A 27,920-nucleotide genomic window follows, 5' to 3' on the forward strand; every position below is an offset into this window, starting at 1 on the left:
GCTTGGCTTGCCTTTCCTCCTCAGGGCTTTTTCCTGAGGTGTCTCACAGTCTCTGCTTGACCTTTCATCAGCTTGTCTGTCCTAGTTGACTTCCTTCGCTTGGCAAATCCCAATTCCTTTCCCTGGAGTTTATTCTGCTTCCTGCGGTAACCTCCCAGGCTTTGTCCCAGGCAGCAATTGCAAGGGAGGCTCTGAAGCTTTAGCTCTGCCACATGAGGGCAAACTTTCCTTTGTCTGTCCTCTATTTGAAAAAAGCCAGCTCAGGCCTGGCAGCCAGGACTGGGAGATCTTAAGCAGCCATGGCCCAGCATCTTCAGTCCCCTGGGCCTGCAGAGGACTTTGCCTTGGAGAGAGGAATCCAAATCTCTCCTTTTTAGTGGTAATAGTGTGGCAGTGGTTTACAGTGCTTTTCTCACGTTCAAAGATGCTTGAATTTATAACCATGTGAGTCTCTTCTCTCTTTCTGTGCCTGAAGTCTGCCTCTGATTTATGCTTGCAGCTTGAGGCATCTTCTATATCAGAAGGAAAGATGTTCTTGCTTTCATTTAAAAAAAAAAAGCTCATAAAAATTGCATAACTTGCCAAAATTTCACTCATATCAAAATCCATAACAAGATCTATTTAATCCCTTATTCTAAGTTTACAGGACGGTGGAGTAATTAAGTTCACATGTTCATTTGGACTGAATAAACTGCAGCACTCTAAGGAAGCTCGGTGGGCTCCTCTGCTGTGGAGACCAGGAGGCAGAGCACCCGGCTGCCGAGGTGGACATCAGCCTGGTACCAGGTTAGCACCTACTGCAGGGTCACAGGCCACCCCAAAGGCCTCAGAGCCTTGTCATCTCCTGTTAGGTGAGGATCTGGCCCCTGGGCAGTCTCTGAATTTCCACAAGCTGCCTTCTGCAATTTTGGTGTCTGCCCACACATGGTGCATCAAAGCTGGGACCTGCACACAACTGGGTACAGACATGTCCTTGGGGCCCTGTTTCCAGCCGCTGTGGCCCGAGGAGTTCATATGAGTGCAGAATGATGTGTGAAACCAAAGGCTAGCACAAATCTGGGCGCAGTTAGGAAGCTGTCCCCAGGAAGAGCTTGACTGATCTCTAGCTGTTTTTAAAAAACGCTGAGAGTTTGTACTGGGGACATTTGCGAGGCTGAAATTTCAGTGGGTAGGCCAAAATGAGCATGTCTGAAGAGCTACCTGAAAAGAAGTATTTAAATGCACAGGTTTTGCAACTGAGGGCACAATCTGAGCATCCGACCATTCCACCATAATGACTTTTGTCCTAATAATAACTTAAATGGTTTCCTAAACATTAACTTGAACTTGCTCAAGGGAAGGGCCTTTCTTTGGTTATAATAATTTCACATGAAGTACAGCATGCACATTGGAGGGTAACTAGAGTTAATGTCAATTATGAATCACCAATTTCCTGCTCTAAATAGCATTTCTTCTCAGCAACTTCACATACGGCAAGCTGCCCTCCAATTTTAACCCAAATTGTACAGCTGGGGCTGATTTTCACTTTCACAGGGCTATAACAAAATAAGGTTGCCATTATTAGAATCCGGTTGTATCTTGCCAGGTCATTTTTGCTGCTATAAGTGAAATTATGGAAGAGTTCTTGTCATTCCATAAATGTTGTTCAAATCACACTCCTACACCTGATATACCGAGGAAGGCAACAAAACTCTTTTCAAGTAAGTGGAGTAACTCCTGCCACCTGAGTTAGTTTTTTCTTTCTCTCTTGTGCAAACCCTACTGGAGATGAAGCTACAGTTTCACCCTCAGAAACTTTTGGGATGGTAGGGTATAAACCAACTCTGATACCCAAGGTGCATCATGTATCACCCACATGGGGAGGTAGAGATGTAAATGCTGGAGAAGCATGGGAGAAATTCCTTGGGAGGAGAGACACCACAGGTAGGCTGTATTCCAAGGTCTCAAACTCCACACAAGAAACCCATGAGGGGCATGATTAAGACTCCTTCCCACAAGAGACTAGGGTTAATAGAGTCTACTTTTAGATGTGGTTTGGAGATCCCACAGGACACATCGTAACTGCTCTTTGATACTCAGATAAGCATTTGACAGGCTACAAATCTTTGCAGTGTATTTCTTCCTCCCTCCAACAGATGGAAGAAATACACTGCAGACTCTGCACTGCACATCAAGTGTTATTATCCCACACTGTTTGACACAAAACTTTCCTGCAGCCTCAGGAAAAAAAGCAAAATACTTAGCATGGACCTATGCACAACTATGGATATCTGGCATATTATGTATACACGGCATATGCTTATACGATAATTTCAAGCAACTTTTAAGGTGGAATTCATGTGCCATAACCAAGGCATCCAACAGCTGGATTAGTAAACCAGAACTCTTGGCATCTTGGCCAACACTCTTGTCTTCCTTTGTTATTAATAGAACGAAACAGATACTGCCAAGGGGCAGTTCCACCTCATCCTAGCATCAGCAAATAAACAGCCCTTTGAGCAGCACCTATTTGTAGTTTCCACTGACAATAAGAGGAACCAAGAGCGATTAGCTGGGTCTGAGATTTCTAACTTCAGGAAGGGCAGAGAAATCCCACAAGTATCTGTAGAACTGTTGATCCATATCACTGAGATTCACAGAAACACAGCAACTTTCCTCTTTCTTCATTAGATACAAAGAAGTGGCAATGGCAGTCAGAGTGTGGTAGAAATGCCGACCAGCATTTTCCCATTGCAGTGCCCTAAGATTTGACTCTTAAACAAGAACTTAGGAACAAACATTAGCACCACATCTTCAGACTAATGGTTAAAATGATCTGGGAAGGTAGGATGATGTGCTTGCAGCCCCATGGAGTAGTCAGGCCTGTGCTGTTTATACATGATTTACCCTTTGCCTGGACATCCAGAGTGGTGCATCCAGTCACTCCAAAGGAGATGGGGATAGGGATTATGGTGGCCATAGTCTCTTCGAGGGGAAAGAGACACTATCTTCTAAAAATCTGAAGGTAGAAAAAAGGCATCTTTACTCTCTCATTCATGATTTTCTTACAGGATTGAGCTGCCTTTCTGTCTACCACCCCTCACCCTAGTCTCTCTTGATGGCTTTACAGCCAGCCAAATAATTTCAACCAATTTTACAGCAAGGCAGAGGTCTCAGAGAAAACTAAGTTTCTTGATAAATTCTTGGACATGTAAGGAGGCATGGCTTCTAGGCAAGAGTGCTGCATGCTGTTGATATCTGGCAGAAGGGAACTGAAGCACACACGCTTCAGCAGTCCGAGGTGAGGAGCTGCAACACTACAGATGATGAGCGTGTGCATGCTCACCAGTGAGGGCACACTGCCCCTTGCTCAGTACGCTGGTAGGAGCTTTAAAAAGAAGTAGAAATTTCTGTGGGAGGGAGCAAAAGGTACTATGGAGGCATGGTGGGACACCACATCCTTAGGAGATGCAGGGGCCAGGGAGCTGAAGGTAACGTAGTGCCGAAACCTGAGTGGGTAACTATGAGGGACATAGGCTTAAAAATGTGTAGGAATCCAGGCTTCTTCACTTCTCCAATACAACCCATTTGTCAGGACTCTGTGGTGAGTGCAGGGGAGTTTGAGTGGGATTAATGGCAGGAGGGCAGAGCAGTGACTTCATGTACTCAGATCACTTTAACCTTCCCCAGCCGAATCACCACCCACCCCCCTTCCACAGCCACATCCAAGCCATGTTCATCCAAGATCTCTCCCTAGTATATTGTTTTCCCAGCCAGGCTCCTGAGCTTGTCTTCTTTAAGCACTGGTACTCCAGCATCATTTGCCTCCTGTAGGCAGCATACTCCAGGGGAGACCTACATGACTGGCTCCCACTGCTTTGCTGAAGAAACCAAGGGGACACCAACTCTGGGGCACACTAACACGGTACAGATGCAGTTTCACAGCATTTAAAAAAAAATGTGCGTTTCATCTGCAGGCAATATGCCTGTCTGAATTCTGTGGTAAAACAAATAAGCAAATAGTCCAGACCCAATTTTCACAGTATTCTTTATAGCAGCCTTAGTCCCTAAACGAAGGGTGCTTTGCTATAGTAATGACATATGTGTAAGCCACTGAATAAACACTTCCAGATACTGTCTCTTAACAACACTCATTCATGTATTCAAAGAAATACTAAAAGAAGAGGCCCATTTAGATTATGGAATAATATACGCAGGTAGGTGTTTAAATAACTTTGCAAAATGAATCTCAGGGAATGCATGGCAGGATGACATAAGGTGTGAAAAGCATCTGTTGGCTGGATAGACATTTGTGCGACCTGATCCTGGGTTAATGTGCATGGGTGTGTAATTTTATGTGTTAGATTTATGATTTACCTAATATTTATTTGGATTACTAAAAGAAATAGAAAATAGCTCCTCTGAGGATTCTGGGTATCTTTTGTCTGTACAAAATATATGCTCATTATATAAATATTGTGTTACTTGTTACTATAGACCCTTCCCCATCATTACAATTCTTTCAGTTCCCCCTACATTCCCAGCTGTAAAAAGAATACAAATAGTCAAGTCCCTAATATAGTCCACCCTTTATCAATTCAATAATCGAACAACGCATCATCCTTCCATGAGCTGTATTCCTATACATCCTGCCCACTCTAATTGCTTGCAGAAATAGCATGCATGTCTGTGTCTATGCGTAAGTACATACCTAAATTTTAAGATTGTCCTTGAAAATATATTCTATTCATGGCCTTCACAGATGCAACCAGCACATACACCAAGTAGTGCCTCTTCTGACAGTACGTTTGATGATATGGAGGTCTGTTATCCATTGTCTCAGAAAGCAAAAATTGCACAACAAAGACTATGAACTGGCAGCACCGGAAAATCCTTCAAAGTGAAACTTAAGGCTTATTTTGCTGCAGAACTCAGAATGCATTCCACAACAAGCGCACTATGTGGAGATGAAATCCTGCTCTTTTGAGGAGGCAATGCAAAGTTGATGATGCCAATGAGGCAAAGAATTCAGTTCTACTAAATTGCAGGTAATGGTAGTACAATGTTTTCTGAGAACAAGCATTGAGTCTTATAGGGCATATCGAGGTGGAATAGGGAAGCAAGTAAATTAGGGCTACAGAGCTACAATGCGTTTCATGAGGATAGAGCCATGAATGTTGGTAGAACTCCAGAAGTGGTTCTCCATCTCTTCAAAACTACTGCTTCAGTCCTTCTGGGTGGTATTTATCCTGCTTAGTTTTACCTATCTAAAAAATTGGTATTTTGTCCAACTAATTTAGCAAATTATCTTTTTTTTGTTCACGAGGAGAAAGACTGTTACTGATGACCACCTTAAACTGGCCTGAAATGAATGCAATTTGGAATGGAAACTCTCCATTTGCTGTTGGGAGAGCCTAAACGTAGTTTTCAGGTGACTGTTGCAAGGTGAGGCAAATTCCCCCGAAGAGAACTCAGATTAAAACTGGGATGGGAGCAGGATCTTTAGATCTTCTGGAAATCTTATCAAACATCTGTGGTCTTCTCAGATGTCTAATCATCTTTGAAAACCTAGCTCTGATCCGTTCTTTCCGCTTTTATTTGTTTATTTAAAATACTGTTTTCATGGAAGGATTAAGTGACAGTGGTTAAGAGAAGATGAAGATTTATGAACAACTATGAAAAAGTTATAGGCCACAACTTTTGGGGAGTTTGGGAGGAGGGGAAAGGCTGTATTTTATACTTTTGTGCTTGCAATCTTGTGTAAATTCATTCAGACATTCAATGAGGGTGTCAGTTTATAAGTTGCCAGTCTGTGAGGTCAATTAACTGCTGATTAACTCCTACTTACTGGGAAAGATGGACTTGAAGCTGAAGATGAAAAATTGAAAGCCATTTTTAATTAAAAAAAATAAAAATTAGTCCAATGTCTGCAGATTTTCCTGTATTAGGAAGCTGTAATTGTGGTAGAAAACAACTGAGTACTACTTCTCAAAAATACCTGTTTGACATGTAACTGATAATTAATGATCATTTAAAGTAAGCCTAGCACCCAACAAGTAACTAATATGGATATTGTCTCCTATAAATGACACAAAGAAAACAAACATATGTTGCACTAGTAAGAACTTAAGGAACATAATTTGCAGTAAGGATGGCAAATGAATTATCTACTATCTCCTGGCAAATTTCATCCAGGAGCTACTTAGCCTGGCTTTTGTCTTGGACATGGCAGGTCCTAAGTGTGAGCAACCAGGCATGTGAACCACACCCTTCCCATGGAAAAATAATACACATGTTTTTTCCATGGAAAATCAAATAACAAGAGACAAGTGGATATGGCAGCTGAATGACCAAAGGGCCAATTCCTTTAGTTCAAAAAGCAGGAGTTGGCTAAATTAAAAACTATTTTTCCGGGTAGTCTATCTGTTTAATGTAAGTGCAATGACAGAAGGTTGGTGGCATTTCAGCCTGCAGCTCCAGCAAGGCAAAGATACTGTTGAGCTGTGCCATTGTCTACCCTGTGACACATGCAGTCTGTGAGAGAAACCCACATCTGACTTAATCATAGAATCGCAGAATAATAGAACGGCTTGGGTTGGAAGGGACCTTAAAGTTCCAGCCCTGCCATGGGCAGGGACATCTCCCACCAGAACAGGTTGCCCAAGGCCCCATCCAACCTGGCCTTGAGCACCTCCAGGGATGGGGCATCCACAGCTTCTCTGGGCAGCCTGTTCCGGTGCTTCAGCACCCTCTGAGTGAAGAATTTCTTCCTAACCTCTAATCTAAATCTCCCCTCTTTTAGTTTAAAACCATTCCCCCTTGTCCTATCATTATCTGCCTGAGCAAAAAATTGCTGTCTGTCTTTTTTATAAGCCCCCTTTAAGTATTGAAAAGCTGCAATGAGGACTCCCCAGAGTCCTCTTCTCCAGGCTGAACATCTCCCTCAGCCTTTCGTCATAGGAGAGAGGTGCTCTGGCCGTCTGAGCATCTTTGTGGCCCTCCTCTGGACTCACTTTAACAGTCCCACATCCTTCTTGTGCTGGGGTCCCCAGACCTGGATGCAGCACTCCAAGTGGGGCCTCACAAGGGCAGAGCAGAGGGGGACAGTCACCTCCTTCAACCTGTTGGCCATTCCTCTCTTTGAGTCCAAACAAAGTAAACACTGAATATGAGGGGAAAAATGTGCAGCAAAACTCACGTCCCAAGGATCTGGATCCTAAGTGGATCATTTGCTTATCCCACCAGCCAAACCTGGCTCTGCAGCAAGGCAAGCCAAAGAATGTCTCCTTTATTGTTTCCATGATGCTTACTCATCTACAAGCCATTCCCCTTTTAGATTATTCTATTTTTAAGGCATAATTTCCATCTGCTCTTTGATCTTATACCACATAAGACATTTAGCTAATAACATCATCCATCAAATACCAACTTTCCTTTAGAGTTCAAACACAATCGACACAGGACCCCGTCCATCTGCTGGCCAGTGCCTCTGAACAGATCCAGCTTGTGAATGGCCAGCTATGTCGCCTATTTTTCAATTAACTGGCTAAGGTCTGCTCCTCCTCGGGCTCCCGTACTGCCTCAGGATGACTAGGGGGCACTCCAAAAGGAAGGGAAACGTGCTCCTCTTGGGGAACAGAGAAGGAGGTTCAGTGCATCCGGAGCTACGCATATCCAAACATATTTGGGATGTGCTCGTTGTAAGTGCGTTTCTCCACTGGATGGAGTCTGCCTTCAGCCCTCCAGGGCATTCATTTTTACATAAAAGGCACAACAGTTATGTAAAAGGTTTGAAGGAGGAGCGTTTTCAAACTTGGCATTCTTCGGAGGAAGGTGGGTAAAGCAGAAAGACAATGTCAGTTTGAAATCTTAAATAACTCAGCTTCTGTGAGCAAACAAGGGTTTATTTGAGTGAAATTTCTGAATTTTGGGTCAGACTGTTTGAAGCATCTGAATTGCTGATTTGCCCACAAATATTAGTACAGAAAAAGGTTGCCTGCTTACCCAACTGGAAAGCCTGGGAATGTCAGATGATTTAGCCGACCAATTGCAGTAAAGCAGAACAGCTTGAATTTAGGATATCTGAGATCAATCACAGGTAAAAATATTCTTTGAAAAACTCATCAAAAAATAAAAAGGATATTAATGAGTAATCCAGGGAAAGGGCAGTTTCCCTATGGATATTTTCCAAGTGCAAACACATAGCAAATTTTTAAATTGTTATTTTGAGATTATTCACTTTGCTCCAATTACCCCACTTCACAGTGGTTTGCTTTATCTTGCACACAGTGCATTTATTTAGAAAGGAATTTTATTCAGGACTTATATTCCACCGTCTCATATGTGCCCTCGCATACATATCTCCAGATCTGACACAATAACAACATCAACAAAAAACCTACATTTCCTTCTATTTCCCAGCTTGCCACTAATAAGTCCCTGCAGAGGGGAGCTTGGCTGGTGGTGTTTTGTGATTTCTCAGATAACAAGAGCTTCGCATTTCTGTGGAATTCCCATTTGCCAGTGAGCTGCTGCTGCCGCTGCCCTGATTGATATATGACTGCAATGGCACTTTTCCATTTGACATTCTCTCTCCCTCTCTCTCCCTCTCTCTCTTAAATAACAGCCCTAACTTTTGTGTGTTGCAAATATAAAAGGCAAGCCATGTGACAGAGGGACAGAAGAACAAAAGCATTTGGAAGTAACAGGACCTCTTTTTAGCTCTCCGAAGAGTTGGAGGGAAGGAAGGAGCAGAGCATTTGCTGAAGGTAAGCACACAAATAAGAGATTCCTCCAGATTTTGAGTGTTTCGTGGACTTAAACTGAGCACTTAGCCTCTTCATCTGACAAACACATGTTCTCTGTGTGCCAGTTTTTAACTAAACCGTGATAATGTAGACTGGACACAGCTCTAGTACCTGTGCCTCCTTCTTATCCTCCTTTAACTGTATCTTCTGCCTGAAGGATGCCTGTAAGCAAGCAGAGAGGTAGCACAGTGTGCTTCTGAGCAACTTGCTTAAACTTCTGTTTTTGTGAGTGTGCCGGGCTCATGTGTGCAATTCTGTGCTGGCTATCACTGTATGGCTTTGGAGTGAATGGACGAGCTGGGTGCTGCCCTGAGCTCATAGCGAGAGCGCCGGTACCGCCAGCACTGTCTTTGTCCCATTACAATAGGGCTCTATGAACACAGGCAAGCCTGCTAGTTTAAAGCTGAACTGTTTACTTTTATTACTACTTATGCATGCTGTTCTCTTGCCAGTCATCTGCTGGAGTGCTCAGAATAATTTGAAACAACAGGCAATATTTATTTCTAGCTTTGTGTGTCATGCTTTGCAGGAGCACTTTTAATTTGCACGTTATTATTTATCCAAACTTCTGGGAAGCTTTACTACGGACTGGACAGCACTGGCTATGGATTAGGCTAGATTTAATACACATCCTTGATTGGCTGAAGCCTATGAGGAAAGCCGTGGTGTTTGCCTGTGCTGTAGCCCCGAGGGGTATATTTAGTAGGTAGCCTACCCCCTCGGCACGACAGATCGTGCGGCGGGGCCGTGCAGGCGGTCAGTGGCGCGGGAGGATGCTGCGCAGGACCCCCCGGCAGCCCGCTGCAGGACAGGGGGAGTCTCTCAGCACCCTGAAATCCCAGCCTGCCGGGGCACTGCTTCGCTCTGCCTCGGTGTCAGGGGCGCGAGCATAGCTGTTCTCTGGGGGGAAAAGAGGAGTTTCGCTGTTATGAGCCAAGTGATAAAGTACCAGAGGAGCGTGAGTGCAATCCCCCAGCACGGATACTGCTCCGAGAGAGCCCTGCTGTGGAAGAAAGCTCCATCTCCCTGCTGAGATTCAGGTGAGTGAACTCATCCTATAAAAGTTCAAATTAATGGGTCCGGTAGCAAAAAAAAAAAAAAAAAGAGTAACAAAGACAAACCACGTGAAGGGCAATCTCAGTTGTTTGTGCTACCCTAGCTAAATGTTCTAGTGTCAGCAGAGCAACTCACACCGAATGTGTGTCGGGGGGGATAATTTTCTTGAGGCAAATATGAGTCTGCAAGGCAGCATGTGTGGACTGACTCCTGTGGGACTGTCAAGCAGATTTCTTATCCTACCTTTTAAGCTGATTTAAATATCTCTCTTAGTGTCCCTGTAATACATCTTACTTGTTTTCATCTGGGACTAGTGGCTTGACAAGTAACTTGCTGAAGTTCTTGCTGTTCTTTAAAGATGAAAAAAAAATCCTAAATGCTGTCACAGTTTCTAGAGCTTTGTGACTCTGTCCTAGTTGCTGAGAGGTGAGGACACTGCATACTGGAAGAGAACAGTCGAACGATTATTTAAAACCACCAGTGGGTACAAACTCACTTCAAACCAGTTCCTCACTGTAAAATTATTTCCTATTGGAAGCGGCCCATATGCCTGGTGGGGGGTCAATGAATTGGATATAATAATCGCAGTGTTGTTTGTCCTTCCTCCACCTACATTTTAGGGCCTCTATTCTTTTCTTTTGAATTGCTAATGATGTTCGCTTTTGCCCAGGCTGTGGGACCTTACTCATATCTGTGAGCAGTTATGCACATGAATAATTCCCTTGACTTAAATACAACTATTTGGTGAGTAATTACTTACCAGCTTGAATCAGGGGTTACCAATGTGACTTGTACCTTGACATTATTCATGCTGGAACAATGCAATGTTATTTGTAATACTGATATTATAAGAAGATGTTTTAAGATTTTCCATTTAAAAGCAAAAGGGGAAGGAATAGAAGATGTTTCAGGCTTACAAAATAGAAAGTGATTTGATTTAGTTAAGGGATATAATTAGGGGCTACCGCTGATTATTACAATTACAAGCCCAGATCACTACATGAAGGTGCCCTGTGTAAGTTCCCTGGTTTTGTGCAGCACCTTTTCTTGAACAGATGCATGTATGCTGATGATTCCTCCTTGCAGAGCAGGACTCTTGTTATGGACAGTCTTGTGTACAGTTATCAGTAGCAATACCCCAGGTAGCCATGAAAGCATGGCTGATGTTGGCAATAGCCATCCACCCCACCAGAAAAACCTCTCATGTGCCATAGGGGACAACTCCGAATGTGCCATAGGAAAAATCCCTAATGTGCCACGTGTATATTCTTGCTTGCTTGAGTAGCCAGCATTGCAGTGTTTTTTGCCAGGGTGGGAGGGAAGCGAACCACCTCCTTGGAGGTCTGGCACCGATGCCCACAGTGACTCATTTGACAGGGAATCCTCATGGAGTGACTTCATTCCCCATTTCCTGCAGCTGATCCTATCTCCTCCCCGACCCCCTGCTCCCAGATGTGCTCGGAAGTGACCAAGGCTGTCCTTGGACCTTGAAGGGAGCTGAAGACCTATGGTACAAAGTTTGCGTGAAGCCTCTGAGACATTTATTTTTGCAACAAGTCTGGCAGATTATTTATTTAATTGACAGTAGAATTTATTTATTTATTTATTTTTTCCAAATACTAATATTGTAATTGCAATTACAACTACCAGACAGTTATATTACAAACAGGACAAGTTCCTCTGCCTCTAACGTCCCCCTGAGTACCGGGACAGACTTGTTGCTCTGTGGCTTAGGAAAGTTTTGCTACATGAGCCCGCACCACAGCCCCCTGTTATTTGAGTAATCCACCTCTTGAGCGTGGCTGGAAGCGGCCACATCAAAGCAAGACGCAGAGACCCCGGGGCAGGCAGCTACGGGGGAACTTGCTGCTGTGAAGGATTTTCCCCTAACCCCATCGACTGAGCTCTCAGAGTCCCGAGAGTTTACAACCCTTCCCCAAACTCTTTAAAAATAAAACCCTTACGGCTGCAACCCTCTCATACATATCAAGTCCTTTTGCTGCGCCCCGCTAAACTTTTGCCCTCTGCAATATCTTGTTCCATTGGATCGTTGTGGGTTGTGTAAACACGTGTTTCTTTTCATCATGTTAAGCGTTCAGCCTCTCCGCTCCCCTGCCCTTCTACACACCCTGGTATCTTGGGATGGGGTCAGTAGCCGTGCCTGCTTCACCTTTTTTCCATCCCTCTTTCGTTGCTTCCAATTCAACAGCTCTTTCGCCAAAGGCCAGGCCGGTGGCAGGAGAAAAGTGGGGCTGCTGCCAGGTTGGCTCTGTTGTCTATCTCTCTGACCAAAAGCACCCCTCTTTGCCCATGCTTCTGTGCAGGCGTATGAAGAGATGCTGCAGGCTCCGCTGGCTATGATCAGCTGTTATTTCCTTTTTATATGTGTCAGCGTGGAACATATTAAAATTTCTCTGCAGTGGTATGCGTGGAATCCCTCTGATGCCCCACCTCTAACTTAGCCGAACAATAAAAGCAAGGTTGTTGTAAGCCTTTGAGCAGCTGGTGGTCTATATATTCCTTCTTTTTTCACATAATCTAATTCAGACCATTATCCGGGCAGCAGTGGCACTACCACTTCCAGACACCATCAGCTCTTGTCCCATTTACTGGAATTTCACTGAGCAGCGTGGCGATCCTTTCTACCACGGGCGAATCCAGCCTTTCTTCTGGTGTCCCAGCATTTGGCTGCTGATGCCATGGAGACACCGCTCCCAGGAATTCCACTGCATCAGTGTTTTTTAGCTGCTCTTTGTTATTTTTCTATCTGCATCAATCATTGTTACGGCTTACGCTTGTCACATTTTCATGCTTATTGTTATGGGGCTGCAGAGGCAGCACAGGTTACGTTGCCCTTTAAGACATGTGAGTTGAGGATCTGAGTTAATGCCTCAGCTCTGGTTTGGCAAAGGTTAAGCATACCATGGCAGTGACAATCGCATTACTGTCATAGCAGCACGGCTCAAAGAGAGTGGGACCCAGGGGAACGCTGCTCCCCTTGTTAGAAGACATAAAATTGCTACCATGAGCCAAATGTTTAGGTTCCCTAATTATCCGAGGTGTATGGATGGTGGCTGGAATTTTTGCTGTGTGTAAAAGAAGAGAGGATTCTGTCCCTAGGGCCAGAAAAGAGGAAACATCCCCTTTGGCTGTGGGTTGCCTCCAGCATGCATAGCTCTCTACTGGTCCTGGTGGCAGGGATGTCTTTACTTCATATTAAAGAGCAAGAAACTCATACCAGCTCCCACATCTATTGATAACTACGGTTCTTTAGGCTCTCTAGTCAGTGCCTCAAAGCAGCCTCTAATCATCAGGCATGCAGAATAATAAAAGCCAGAGAACCAGAAATGCCCACTGGTTTGCAGCACACTCCAACAGGTAGAGGACACATGCCCGAATGCCCTAGACCTCTCAGCAACTTGTAATTTGGCCAAGAGTCATTCTGCCTTATGTTGGGTCATAAGACTAAAGCAGAGGTAATTACTGAAGCAAATCCTATAGCTAATGCTCGGCTGGGAGTATTTGCATTTACCCAGCAGCCACCACCCCGCCGGTCGCCTCCCGAGAGCTCAGCTCTGCGCCCGGTGCTTCTCCGAGGGGTGATGCCGTCCAGCACCCGCTGGATGACCAAGTGCAAAACTGCCTTCCTCTCGATTCCTGTCCCAGACTCAGGATCAGGACTGTTCTGCTGTTTAGCAAGACGCAAGAATAAAGAAAGAATCCAAGGCTGGCATCACCTTGCCATTAAGCGGCGCGCTCCAGAGCTCATTAGAGACGGATCCTATGCATGCCTCTAATCAATCTATTTAAAGTTTCCTGGAGGCAGGAAAAGGAAAGAACAAAAATACAAGCACTCTTTTGTCCACCAGAAGCTATTCTTTGCGAGTGTATTAAAAACCTTTCTGGATTTTTTGTCCCTGCCTGTCTGCTGGCTGGGCGCCAGCCTGCGGCACCCACTAGACTTTGTTATTTCAACCCAGCAGAAACCTACCGGTAGCTCTCCCCCCTCTTGTAGCTACCTGGAGGACTGCAAATACGCTTGGAAACTTCAAGAGGGGAGCCAAGCTCAGGCTGCACGAGTGCCCGATGTGTTCCACTCTACATGCCAGGTCCCACATCTTGCCCCCACTCGTGGGGGCACAGCAGCCACATGGAGCCCCAGGAGCGAGCCCCATGCCTGCAGCACTGCATTCTTCCTTTACACATGCTGCGACTACTGTTTCATTGTTTCCTTTGCTTTAATTACCATGTTTTTTCTTTGTTTTTTTTTTTTTTCTCAGTCTACTTACCAGCACAGGTGTTTATCTCCAGAAATATTAATGCACTAGCGAAGCCTCAGAGCAGAAGATGAAGTGTAGGCATCTCACCAGACTGCCACCAATGTGCCTGATATTTCTGGTTGTCCAGAGGCAGTGCCCATTTTCTCTTCTTGGTTTTCAAGGGGCAATGCTCTGCAACTGCTGGCCGGTGGGCTGTAGGACAGTGTAGCCTCAGTAGGACCAGAAGATATGCTTCCCTTCTGTGGGCATCCAGATGGAGAGGTTCCAACCCTTCTTTTGAGCCTGTTTTCTTTTCCATTGTTTCCTTCCTTTCCCCTTGCTGTTGCCTACTAGCTGCTACTGGCTCCCACCAGGAGTGAGCCTCCAGGCTTTTTTCTCTCCCCCTGTGTAGAGCTGCACTGCTTTTATGCTGTGGGCATGCAAAGCCCTGCGACGTGTCCGAGGCTCAGCACCCACTGCCCCTGTGGGCCTACTCCACAGCCCCATGCCTCGACGGCCACCCCACAGCCCCTCAGCCACTGCTGAGGCAGAAGGGAGGGGAAGAAACCTATCTGAGTGCTGCATGGAGACATTTTCCCCGAAAAAACTTGAGTTCACCTGTTGCCACATGGCTGCTCTGTCCTTTGGTCAGGCGTTTTGAAAGGTGGCTGTGGAGCAGAGCAAGGCTTTCAAATGTATATATACATGGCAGCTACTTCATTGCTGTAACAAAAACAGACCTAATGAGAAGAAAGCCACATTTATTTGCAGAGCACAGGTTGCCCATCCCCACCTCCCTAGCCCCTTTTGTGTCCCTTCTCATGGCAATGGAGAGCTTAATCCTGCAGAACAAATCCTGCAATGCTGCAACATGGTTTGACCAACACAGTCTTTTCTGTTCCAGTCCAGATCTTAGCAGAGTGCACGTGCCCCGAATCCCAACCTTTCTGATCTAAACTTCTCCAGGTATGAAAAGATCTGGAGAAATCCATTTTGCCCTCATAAAGATCTCTGTGGCATTTCTGTCCGAACAGCAGTGGTGATCTACACACACACACACACACAGAGTTGCATATGTGGGTAGTGACACTTTTTTTAGGGCTGGAGTTGGAGAAACTGAGTAGTCTTGTAACTTTTGTGTTTACATAACAAATTCAGAATGAGGGAACCACATGGCAGGATCCAAGTAATTGTGTTTACTAAATATGCACAACATGCAAGGCCTGGCTTAGTTATATATACACACTGCTGCTCCAACTGGATTTTGGCAGCCTCTGAAACATAAAAGACATTGAGTGAATTGAACTGCACCATCGTTGTCAAGCAGGAGTCTCAAGCATGGAAAATACATGGCAAATGAAGGCCAAGCTGAACATACGTGCATGCCTAATTCACAGGGCTCACAAGGAGGGAACAGCTAAATAGAAGTACACCAGAAATGAGCTTTTCCATTGCTCCCCTCCTATCTTCCAGAGTAAAAGCTGTGCAGATCCAATAGACCTTCAGAGAATTCCTCAGTTCTTGTTTTTTTCCAAGATACATAGTGAAAGGGAATTTCTGTTTACGTTCTCTCAAAGCAACTGGCTAAATAATTCCAGATGATGGAATTTATCCTCTGTCCTTAAAGGAAAACAAAAACCTTCTTAACCTTCACTACTCTTTAAATTATATTAAGACTATGATATAAAATCTTTATTTCAGCATTCAAAAAACAGTTAATGATAATGAAAAATTGGGAAAGTAACCTTAACTCTGCCCTGATGTTCATGTGTAATACAGTCTTGGATTACATGTTTGTATGGTCTTACTTTGGGATGGCTTCTATTTTTCCCTGCAGTTTTTAGGTAACAGCTGTAGCAGTTTTGGATAACAGCTGTAATTTAGCATGCTATGTCCATATGAATTCTCCAAAAGTACTTATAGGGAAAGTGCGTTGTAAGCCTATTATTAACAACATGTAATACCCGTATCAGTGATTTCTGAAAGAACAGGAAGGAGTGGTTTTCATCCACTGTTGGGCCAAATATTTTTGTAGCCAATTTTCGGCCTAGGAAGATGAAGTCACCGTTGCATCTTTTTCTTTATTGGATGCTGTAAAGCAGAAGCGTTTTTGCTTCCTCTTTGGTAGCTTGGCAGGTTGATTGTTTACCACAACTTTTCACATGAAAAGAAACCAGGAAAAAGGCGGCTCAGACAAAATAAAAATTTTTTATGTGAAATACTTGATTTTGACAAGATGAAACAGAACACAAAATGTCATCTTAAGAACATATATAATGATTAATGATTACATATGTACTTCTGCTTTTGGATAGAAGGATAGACAGGAAACTACAGATGCTACTCCTGATACCATGTACTGTGTAGGATTTTATAATTTCAGACAACATTTCAAAAGGATTACAAATTTTTTTCTTTTAAAGAAATAAATTTTGAATGCTAATTTAAAGTGAAATGCCAGTGCATAATTTCAGCTGGAAATGGAAATGTCATGTCAAAATACTCACTATGGTGATGTACCTGAGGGAAAATATTTAGACCTTTTTTACCCAACCATTTTTTTTCTGCTGCTCCAAATGCACACTAACTTCTGTATGTTTAAATATACCTGTGAGATGTTTTTTTGATTGTTTGTTTGTTTGTTTTCCGTATAGCTCAATTATATGTTGTATATGTACTTGAGAAATGTATATGTATGCCTCATATAAGTATGTCAGTAGATACTGGATGTGCAAATATCCCAACATTGCCCACAGACATGCTTCCAATACAGACACACTCATACTGCCAATATGCCCATCAACAGCAGAACCCAGCTTTTTCACAAAAGATGAGTCACAAAAGATGGCCTCTCTTTTTACTAACAAGTAATGTGATAGCACTATTCTTTTCTTCTTTTGGAGTTTTATTATCCGATCTCACTACGTCTTTGCGAGGAAAGTATCACAGAGATTTCAAAAGATTGTGAGAGCGCTAATACTTTTTGTACAGATTTTGTGCTGTGCTTATCCTAAAGAAGGTACACACATTTTCCTTTTCTCACATTTTTCCCTGCTCCTTTCCAGCTTTCTCACAGTATTTTCGTGAGGCAGACTTTGTGTCATCCAATTATTTCCTGAAGAAAACTAGAGAGATAAGCCTTTGAAAACTGATCCAGGACTCGAGATTTCTCTCACTGTATTAGATCATGCTGATCAAAACCATAGGAAGATGGAGAAACAAACAAACAAACAAAAATGACAGTGGGACTGAGAGAGTGGGAAAGGGGGATCCCTGGACATAGTGGTAAATGAGATGAGACCATCCAATATCAAGTAAATTTACTTGGACAGAGAGGGAGTTACTGGGTGTGTAATACTGGTTAGCTATGCTGGAGAGAGACCTTGCCAAGCAGAGTGTTTTGGTCAGCCTCTTTATAAAGAATAGGAAAGTAGGTAAAAGGTTAAACACAAAAAAAGTGCATCACTCGTCCTGTTAGCTAATGCTTGGACAGCGTCTCCATGAACCACAGTCGTACATCTTGCTTCTGTGGAGGACTCTGTCCCAGCTCCCGTGACCGGGAGGTTTCTGTCTTGCCCTGCTAAAATGTTTGGAGGAATATTTGTTGAGATGAAGGAGATTGTGCAAAGATGTATCCCAAATCCTAAGTGTTTAATGTTGCTTAAGATCCATATACTGCAAAGATATGGTATTTTTTTCAATGCCATATCCACTGAAAAACATTTGCTTAAGGAAATACAGCAGGTCATAGGTAACAGTCTGGGAAAAAATATATTGTCTGTTAGATACTGTCAACATAATTTTTCCTTTTCTATTTAGGCACTTGGACAATAGTTTGAAACCCAAAAAAGGCTTTTAAAACCGTCTAACACACAGAGCATCCCTAATTACATTTCTTCCCAGCGTGAGACTTTGTATGTCACTTCAGCCCGACAAGTCCCGACTCCCAGCTTGGACGAGCTCTGGAAATGTTTACCACTGCTATGGACTCCTCTTGCAAAAGTGTTGGAGCGAGCCATCAAGCAGTACACAAATCATTAAGCACTCTGGTGGGGAGGCCTCGCAGTTTCAGGCTGTTTGGAAGATGAGTATCAGTCGTTTTAGAGCATCGCCAGCAAAGCAGAGAGCGGTTTTGAAAGAGCTTGTGTAAGGCAATAAAGGCACACAGCATCTCTTTAAATAGGCAAGGCACTCGGGAAGAACGCTTCTGCGTGAGCGGTGAACTTTTTTTACCGCAATTTTCTTCAGAAAGTCCTCACACTTTTAGCTGTACTGAGAGCTGCTCTTTGCTCCGTCAGGTTATGTTTGGGTGGGAAATTCGCAGCTCTTTCAAGCCATAGCTGCCTGTAGTAAAAGCAAAAGTAAATTGCCCATTTAAGACTACCAGCTTTGGAATAATGCCCAAGGGCCTGTGGTGGAGCAACCCAGGGAGATGCCCACCTGGGGAGCTGCTCAGGGTTGTCGTGTGCCTATTTTGGGGGGATGGGTCTCCAACATGCATCAGAAACCAGATGACCAAGTGGGAATCTGTGTGACCCCACCTGCATATCATTTTTTTCCCCGATCGATAGCTTTCTTTGATGTACTTTGATCTTAAGGAATATAATGTGTTTTTCAGATCCTGCTTTAATTAACAGGCACTGCACTGCTCGTGCCTGGTCTGGGACTCAGTGCACCCTTTGTCCCTGCAGGAGAGCAGCACACAGCCTGTGGAGCATCCTCTCTGTTTGCTGCCTGGGAAATTCCCCCTTGTACTCCAGGAAGCAGCCTGACTGTGCCCCCCCAACTCCCTGAGCATATTTTTGACACTTTGAGAGAATATGCACTCCTTCCCATTTGCAGCAATCTCTGATGTGTTACCAATCACCAGCTTGGAGGGGATCCCGTTAGGGACATCACCAAGTCAAAAAGATGGGTGTTGCAGCTCTTGTGACATTACAAGTTAAAAGGTTCTCCCTAGTAGAACGATGGAGCAGTGCTTAAAGGAACAAGGCCTTGACATCTCATTCCTAATGCTGCATGCCGTACCTACTGTGGGAATGATACTTGCTCAGAGAGTGTATTTTGGCAAGCAAAAATCCTATGAGCCTTGTTATTATTTATGTCAGTTTTTCTCCAGAGCTTTTTTAGGTTAGTTTTTTGATTTATGGTGTTTTTATTCCAGCTACTCGGGAGATTCTCTGATGGATTACAATCTCAGTAAACTCTAACTCCAGAAGAATGACAGCTAAGAGACTTAAACCAGACTTTTCGCTATCCTGGAGAGGAACTGGGTCCCACGATTTGGAGTTTTTTTAATACTCTACCTCCCTCTGCTGTTATCACCGCGAAGTTCCTCAACAATGGGAAATCATGTACTTGCGGCTTCTATTTCCATGCTCTCGCTCCTGGCAATGATGGGAGATGCGGACAGTAAAACAGACAGTTCCTTCATGATCGACGCTGATCCCAGTCGCTGCATGAGGCATCACTACGTGGACTCCATCAGCCACCCCCTGTACAAGTGCAGCTCGAAGGTAAGGGCTCCTCTCACCTCCCTCGCTGCAGGGGAGTTGTTAAAATGAGCCATTTTGTGTGGGTCTCTCTTCACCAATTCCTTGCGACCAAAACACAGAGATAGACAGAGGCAGAGACACCTGAGTGTATGCGTCAGCTGGAGAGGAAGTCTCCTGGGTCTTTTCTTCTTCACCTTTTCAAAAGGAGAAGCACACAGTGATGGTCAGACTAACACACGCGCTAAATGAGGCGAGCCAAAGGAGCAAATTTGGGGCTCAGCTGCCAGCACCAAGGAGCTGGGCAAGTTTGGAAATGTAGATCATCCTAGTCAGCCCCCTCCTGCAAGCGAGTCTTTAATTCAGAGCATGTAAACTTACAACTTGTGAGACCGACCACTGAGATAAAGAATCAAGCTATAAAGTGGTAATGAAAAAAGAATGTGAAAAACACTGCTGACTTTTTTTTCCCATTTAGTTTCAAAGCCTTTGTTTTTGTGCAGAATCCCAACTGGATGTTTACTTTAGGGCTTCACGGAAAGGAATACAAGCTTGCCTTTCCTTTGAGATTTCAAGCCTGAAAAATCTTGTGTCAAAACGGTCAGTATGTGTAGCCTACAGTCATTTATTTCATTGTGCAGAGAAAAAGAATGGGGAGAAACAATGGGAAAATCCATGCTGGTCCCCTTTGTCTTGTCCTTATTTGTTCCAAATGAGCTAAATGAGAGTGTATGCTGTCTCCACGTTGGCCATCCTTCTGTTCTGAAAGGGACTTGCCTCACACACCCAGCTTCCTGGGATAACGGAAGGGAGCAGCAGTCCACGGCAGCACTTTTGCTGGCTCTGGGACACGTAGGAGAGCAATCGGAGATGGGTGTGTGGTGGGTTTTAGGGCAGGAAGGCTGGCTATGGTGTTGCCTAGGAGCAAAGCTCAGCAGCATCAAGCCTGGGAGATTTGAGAAGAGGGGAGCCACACCAGCTGCAGAGACCCCTCCTCCTCCACCTGAGTCACTTTGTGTGCAGAATATTTGCTTCTCGGGCTTAGTGTGTGGATGAGGCAATACCACTGGCAGCAGCAGGCCATAACGTGTAGAATAAAGCACAGAGCGAAGCATCAACAGAAAATCATCTCAGCTCGGTGCCCAAGCACCAGGAGGGCTGCTGGGGAGAGCCTGCGGTAGTGGCTGGGCACCATCGGTGGGGTTAGGGGGCCTGGAAGCTTCCAAGCTGGGAACGTGGGAAGGCCAAGCTTGGGGCTCCCTCGCACCCATCTCACAACCTGCTGGGCTGTGTGGAGAATGGGCTCCCATGTCCCAGTCTGTCCTCTCCTGTGGGCCGTCTCCCACCCGATCCCTAGCTGCAGTGAGCTCCCACAGCACGGTTTTGCCTCTGCTTCTTGTCTCTCCAGCAGCCACTGCAGTGTCCAGCCTCTCCTGTCCCCAGGACTGGTGCCTCTGTGCTAAATACACTCCTGCATTCCCCCAAAACAGCCCCTGCAGCACCCCAGCTGTGGTTTTCTTATGTGTTCAGGGTATTGCTTCCTACACAACTCATGGGCTTTGATTCCTTGGCTGAGTGTGCTGGTGGCTTTTAGTATAACTGTGTTAGGTGGAGCCTGTGTCCCTGTGACCAGGAGTTGTGATTGCACCTCTCCAGGATGCTATCATTTATTTTGCACCATGGCTGGGATGTGCATGCTCCTGCTCACCTGAACAAAGCCCTTTTACTGTGTGGCTGCCTTTCTCGCTCTGCTTCCTCTCCTGGTTTATCTTAATATCCCAGCTGCTGCAGGCATCGGGTAGGGCACTGGTTTTGTGAAGAAACAGTGAGAGAGGGAAGAAAGGAAGGAAAGGACGGAAAGGAAGGAAAGGAAGGAAGCAAGGAAGCAAGGAAGGAAGGGAAGGAAGGAAGGAAGGAAGGAAGGAAGGAAGGAAGGAAGGAAGGAAGGAAGGAAGGAAGGAAGGAAGGAGGGAAGGAAGGAAGGAAGGAAGAAATCCCACCACCAATTCAGTTTCTTATCATCCCTATGACAGAGAAAAGCAATCAATCTTGTAGGAGTGGGACTGATGGAAATGAGAACAAGGAAGGCAAGCTAATGAAAAACATGTTATTTTAAAACAGGGCTTTGAGAAAAAAAAGCTGTTGACATAAACATGTTGTAACTCTAACTGAGAGAAGGTCCATGACATTTTTTTGAAATCAAGCCTTTAATGGAAATCATGTTTGAAAATATTATCACATCTTTTGTCTTCCCAAATTCCGCAACAGTTTCAAGAACCGTTTTTTAACAATACTGTAAGTTGTATGGACTTTCTCATGAAGTGGAAAATGAAAACAGTTGAAAACAGTTTCCATGCAAAGCAGAACAATTTTGACTTTTCCTAGAAACCTTCTTTCTGCTTGTTAAGTCAAGCTCTTTTTTTTTTTTTTTTCTGTTCTGGATTTAGCATATAAACACAGATCAATATTAGACTTGCTAATGAAAATTAGACACAATGCCTGCTCCTATATATATTGTGATAAAATATAAACAAGCCAAAAAAAGGCAGGTTCTGCTGGCGTAGCTGTGGGAATTGTGGTACCTCTTGTTTCCACTGAGTTTCTATTGTGGAGCTTGAACAGACAATTTCTGTCAAGCAGAGACTTTGACCATTTTTGGCATGACACATTGGTTCCACCAAGCTGTCCCTTCTCACTCCGTATGTTTTCCCTTTTAGTGCAGCATAGAATTACAGAAGTTAAAAATGGCTTCAGAAATTGCAAGACGTATTACATTTGCTGCCCGTCTTGGTTAAAAAAGGATTGTGTCCACCATAACTCTCTGTGGAGGCTGCCCGTTGTACCCACATGGGAAGTAGTTTGGTTACATTTGGAAATGTTCAGCTAATATAATTTAGCCATTAAAATCCCTCTTGCTTGTGACTTCAAGCAGATGTTGAAAACAGGTTTCCAGAGCCTTCGGAAATGTAGTCCATTATAGTAACAGAATGTATAGAAGATGCAAAGGAGGGATGAAAGAAAGCAATTTGTTACTGAAAAACTGTGTTTTCCTTTGACTTCAAGGAAATATGTGTCAGCTCATGAGGTACTGCCTTTCTGGACCATACTGGTTTCTGCCTGACCTCTGTCACTTGTCTTAAACGTGCTGGATCATATCACCAGTGCAATCAGATCCTCAAAAATTACAGTATTGGCTGTCACAAGTGCTTCCTCCAGATGTGCTGGAGGAGTGCTACCATTGACATCCTAGGAGCAAAGAATCCGGGCCAGAGAGACATGCCAGATGAAGAAAGATTTAGGAAATGGATGAAGACATTTGCTCAAGAGGTGGCTCATGAGCTTTACAGCCATTCCTGCTTTTGGCCAGGCTGTGTGCAAGTCAAGTCTTTGCTCATGCATTTCAGCACATCTGTTCTCTAGGCCTCGGTGTGCTGCTGAAGGGTGTGGAACAGAGGACTACAGACACCCGCTGTAACAAACCAGTTCTAAATTTCCAGCACGTGGTTGCTCTACAGCCATCAGATGTTTATGAGCTTGCTGACTTTAAGTAAGAAAATATATTTTTCTAGATGCTCAAACAAGCATGCAGAACCCCTGCTGCTCTCGTCTTGCATCACACTGCGCTCCCGTGAATAGCACCGCAAGGTGACATGCACAGGCTACTATGTGCGGGGGAGCAGGGGAGCCAAGAGGCACAGATATCAGGTTATAAAGTACCCACACATTTTTACTATATATACACTTACTGTATTGTTGTGCTATGCCATCATATCATTACTAATTATTTAGGCGATAATCTCTATTGCACTATGGTATACGATGCAATAAACAGCTGGTGCAATTGATTAAATGGCAAAGCAAAGCTTTTAAAGTACATGCTATTTCCAGCTCATTTGCACACCTGCTAAAATCTGCTGGTGCTCTTTGGGATCTATGAGGAGGAGATTAAATTATGCTGAGGGCTTCAGGTTAGTCCAGAAGTTTAGAAAGGCGTCAAAATGGGAAATCTGAATAGTTTTTCTCCTGCAAGCTTGACTAGAGAGCCATGGAGTAGTGCCATTTGTAAAAATTTACACTGTAACCCAAAAATAAAGCATAAAACCAACACTGTGCAATTTTATGTGATTAATACTAACCATCCTCTTCTGAGGTATGGTAAAACTAGGTAGCCAGCAAAATTTGAGGTTGAAATTAGAGTCTCCAAAGAATGAAACATGTTTTAAAAGACAAAGCTCGCTAAGCAATTATAAATGCAGTTGCATATTGAAGAAATATTGATTGGTTTTGCACTAGAAAGGCTGAGATAGATATTGACACATCAGATAATTCTGCCCTATTGTTCTATTTGCACTGCAACTCTTCTGTAGTCCTTAATCATGTTCCTTAGGGGGTTGTTTTTTGGGTTGTTTTTTTGTTTGTTTGTTTGTTTGTTCCCTCCCCCAGTGTTTCCGATAGTACCTGCCAATACAGGAGCAGATGCATGGCATAAACTCCTTAGGATAAAAGTGCCAGAAGTGGCTAATTGTTCCAGCTCCTTAGGCATCAAACATTAGAAGTCATCACCATCGTACAGAAATCTGTGCTGTCACATTCGGTCTGAAATCACAGAATCAGAGAAATGTTGGTTGGAGGGGACTCTGGAGGTCCCCTGAACCTCCCAAAAAGCAGCTGGTGGCCATTTTACGACCCCTGTTGCCACTCCTGAGGACAGTTTGTCTGCGTTGTCTTTATAACCCTCCTTTGAGTGGTTGCAGGCTGCAGCTGGATTGCTCCTCAGTCTCCTCATCAGCCAGAGGCTGGGGAAGAGCCTGTGACATTGTTCACAGTCTGATGACCTGCTCAGAGCGGGGCGCCTAAGGAGGGCTGTCGAGATGCAGTGAAGGAAACTAATTGTTTTAAATGTCCTAATCTGCCATCTTTCCTTTGCAATACACACAAGGTTAGACACCCATATCACTCTTCACCAGCTGCCTGACTCACTATGGGAAGGGAGTTTTGTTTGCCAGGGGATAAAAGTGGATGTTCATCTGTCAGTAACGGGGTGCTAGGACTGTAGTAACTGTCCCTTGCCCTCTTCTCATATACAGTAAATACACTGGTATGATGGAGCCTGACATTGCTGGTACATCCAGAGCTGGTGTGTGGCTCAACAGAATACAGAAATTTCATTCCCATACCTGTATTGCTAGCAGTTAAAGTGAATTTGCTTATGAATAGGCAGCATTAAAGAAAGGGGACAATAAATTCATACTAAGAATCACAAGAGATTGTAAGTTTATTGGAGAACAACAAGAACCCCTCTCTTAATTAAACTGAGGAAGAAGGTGGTAGGTACCAAGCCCAGCACATCAGCTCATGAAGGCAACTTCCTTGTGATCAGCCCATGTTGATTAAGATGTAGTTGTTAATATATTAGTGCATTTCCAAGTAATCATTTTAGCATGCAAGTATGCTTGGAAGAGACGTTTTTTAAGTACTGTACAAAGAATGTTCATTATGGATGATAAGTGCCTTTCCCGAGGACACCGGCAGTGCTGGTATATTGTACTTGGTGTTTTGTAGTCAGTCAAGTATGAACAGTGAAAGAATCTCGGAGGTGTTTAACATTGTAAAATATTTGCTATCATATCTGTAGTTGTCCTTCTGGATTGTCTGGAGAAGTCATGAGATGCGTGCAACACAGTTTAAATGCAGTTTTCTTCCTTGGTTATAGGATAGAGTTATGGCTCTTTTACTGCATATTTTATCGCCTCTGCCACATTTTGACCTTGCTTGGATGATACAAAAAGTTGATTTTAAACTCTGTGTTCATTAACCAGAATTAGCTGTTTTGGACTTATATAATATTTACTTCCCCAAGAAGGTATGAGAGGTTGTTTATAGCTCTCCAAAAACTTAGCTCTGCAATGTGATATTAGCTGTTTCTAACCACATGACCACCTGATCTTGAAAAGATTATCTCCATGTTTTATATAGAGTTTGGGAGACTATAGCCATCTCCCCTGCTCGGTAAGGGATTTTTGGGAAGGGAAGCAGGTGACTTCCCATGGGATTTCATTCCTTACCACCTCCCATTGTACAGGTTATCCTATCCTGGTCACAGCTCGGTTGGTTCACGCAGGAGAACAACCATGGAGCTTGTACTGCTTTTTGAAAATCTCACTGGTGAACCCTCACACTTAGCAAGGAGTTCATATTTGTGTACATTTTCACTGCCTTATGCTATGCAGTGCATTTTATACAGACATAACTGATATAATTATACATATATACATGCACACAATTGCAAATACATCTTCCAAGTGATCTTTGTAGACAACAGAGCTAGAAACTTACTGCTTTAGAAGCCATAAACTAAGCTGCTTCTTTATATTTCTAATTTATATGTTTATATATCTAAGCATTTGAGAGATTTACTGGCCCAGAGGACCAGTTCTGCTGATCACTACTATATGAACTCAAAACATTGGAAAACATCCAGCTGAAGCATTGGTTTGGCTGATGATTTAAGGGCTTGGCTGCCACAACCCCGGGGTTAGCAAGCCACACCTGCAGTCACTGTGCCTGGAAAACGGGGCTGGCTGCAACTGTTTGGAGCCCTCAAGTCAGCCTTCAGAAAGCCAGGCCCTGTATTTCTTATCAGTGACGGTGTCTGGGTGCCCAGGAGGAGACTCCCTTTTCCTCCTGTCCGCATTACCTCCTCAGCTCACTGGGGCATGGCTCCAGGGCAGTGTATGCATGGGGCTGGGTGCCTCCACCACAGCAGGGAGATGCAAGAGGTGAAGAAAGGCCAGCCAGACTGGAAGGACCTGCCCCATCTGCAGGTGCTAGCATGTGCTCTCACAGCCACCGAGGCGCGTTTCCTAACCCGTTGTCTCTCCCTTCGCAGATGGTGCTGCTGGCTCGCTGCGAAGGACGCTGCAGCCAGACGTCGCGCTCGGAGCCGATGGTTTCTTTCAGCACTGTCCTAAAGCAGCCTTTCCGCTCCACCTGCCACTGCTGCCGGCCCCAGACCTCCAAGCTGAAAGCCATGCGGCTGCGCTGCTCGGGCGGCATGCGGCTCACCGCGACGTACCGCTACATCCTCTCCTGCCACTGCGAGGAATGCAACTCCTAGGGGCCTGCCCGCCACAGCAGGGGGGGACCAGGATGCTGCTGCCAGGGAAGGCTCCCGAGAAGTAACCCTGGATGAGGCCGGTGCTCCCAGCACGGGGTTGCAGGAAGGACACGACTACCCAGGCTGAGCTGGAGCCGAGAGCTAACGCAGAAAACCTCCTGGGGCCCTGGATGCTGCCAGTACCAACACACAGTCTGTGACAGAGGCAAAAGCATGTGGACTTATTTTTGAGAAACCTTTTTTTTTTTTTTCCCCTGAAAGGGTATTTTTGCCAGTTTCTTCTTTTTCAGACCCAGCCCTGATGATAGGGAAGTGCTTTTTCTTTAGGTCCAGGGCAGCAAAGGAACAGGGAGGAAGGTCAGCTGGATGGCAGCACTGCTCTCTGGAAGTTGACGTTCGGACAGAGGGTGGGCATCGGTCCCACACACCACCTCTTAACCTGTTAGTGTATTCTCAGTCTCCTCATTATATTGGTTTTCAAACAAACTGTGTCATTTGCAAGGGTTACCTGTTACTGATCTAGCAGCCAAGTGCTGGATAACTTTAACTGTGGTTTAGCAGAAATTGCAAATAAATCATTGAAAAGTGAACCCGGTATGAAATGTAGTGCTGGGATTAACCCAGTGCCAGCTAAAATGATTATTTGTGGTACACAGCATCACAGTTCACTGGCTGAGGAACTCTTTAAAAGTGAAAGGTCATGAGAGTCATTTTTCTCCTCTAAAAACCTGGAAATGTGACACATGGCAACTGTCACAAAAGCCATTACTCAAACACTAGAAATTAAACAAAAATTAAAATGATACATACTAAATGGAGTATTTTCTGAACTTGGGTAGAACTCTTGATGTGCAGAGCCACTAAAATAATGACCAAACCTAGGGTTTCTTTTCATTTATAGATCACTTTTGCCTTTTAAAGACAGGCAGGGGAATCCCACTGATGGGGCCCTGGACCATGGCCTCACCATCCAGCTTAGCAGCTGCTGGGGGAATGCCACAGCTCTTGGCTGGGCTGTAGGCCCACGTCGACCTGGATAAGCCATTCTTTGGGTAGAAATCATGAAGATGTCAGGGGCATCCTTGCTGGGTAAGGATTCAGATTCAGTGCAGTTTCTGTTCCTTGGTAGCACCAGCATGCACTGTCCCACAGTTACTCTCTCGGACCTACACCATCCTCTCCTGCTCAGCAGTGTCTGGCGTGGGCACCG

At 44.4% G+C, this 27,920-nt stretch overlaps 1 protein-coding gene across 8 annotated transcripts in view; it reads left to right on the plus strand.

The window, feature by feature from the left end:
* Window positions 1-27,528, plus strand: part of NDP (norrin cystine knot growth factor NDP) — a 36,412-nt gene extending 8,884 nt beyond the window's left edge. For 2 of the 8 annotated variants that reach the window (XM_048065939.2, XM_013181343.3), the window contains exons 5-10: window positions 640-786; window positions 4,742-5,027; window positions 8,606-8,747; window positions 9,316-9,826; window positions 19,266-19,617; window positions 26,483-27,528. In XM_048065939.2, coding sequence (XP_047921896.1) covers window positions 19,444-19,617; window positions 26,483-26,710 — 402 coding nt within the window. In that variant the 5' untranslated portion in view covers window positions 640-786; window positions 4,742-5,027; window positions 8,606-8,747; window positions 9,316-9,826; window positions 19,266-19,443 and the 3' untranslated portion in view covers window positions 26,711-27,528. Of the gene's footprint in view, window positions 1-639; window positions 787-4,741; window positions 5,028-8,605; window positions 8,748-8,768; window positions 9,827-10,512; window positions 10,587-19,265; window positions 19,618-26,482 lie in introns of those variants that run through there. The other 6 variants (XM_048065944.2, XM_048065946.2, XM_066979903.1 and 3 more) reach the window with 5 other exon arrangements.
* The last annotated feature ends 392 nt before the right edge of the window (window positions 27,529-27,920 follow it).

Source organism: Anser cygnoides, chromosome 1 (assembly GCF_040182565.1).
Source record: "Anser cygnoides isolate HZ-2024a breed goose chromosome 1, Taihu_goose_T2T_genome, whole genome shotgun sequence".
Taxonomy (NCBI): domain Eukaryota; kingdom Metazoa; phylum Chordata; class Aves; order Anseriformes; family Anatidae; genus Anser; species Anser cygnoides.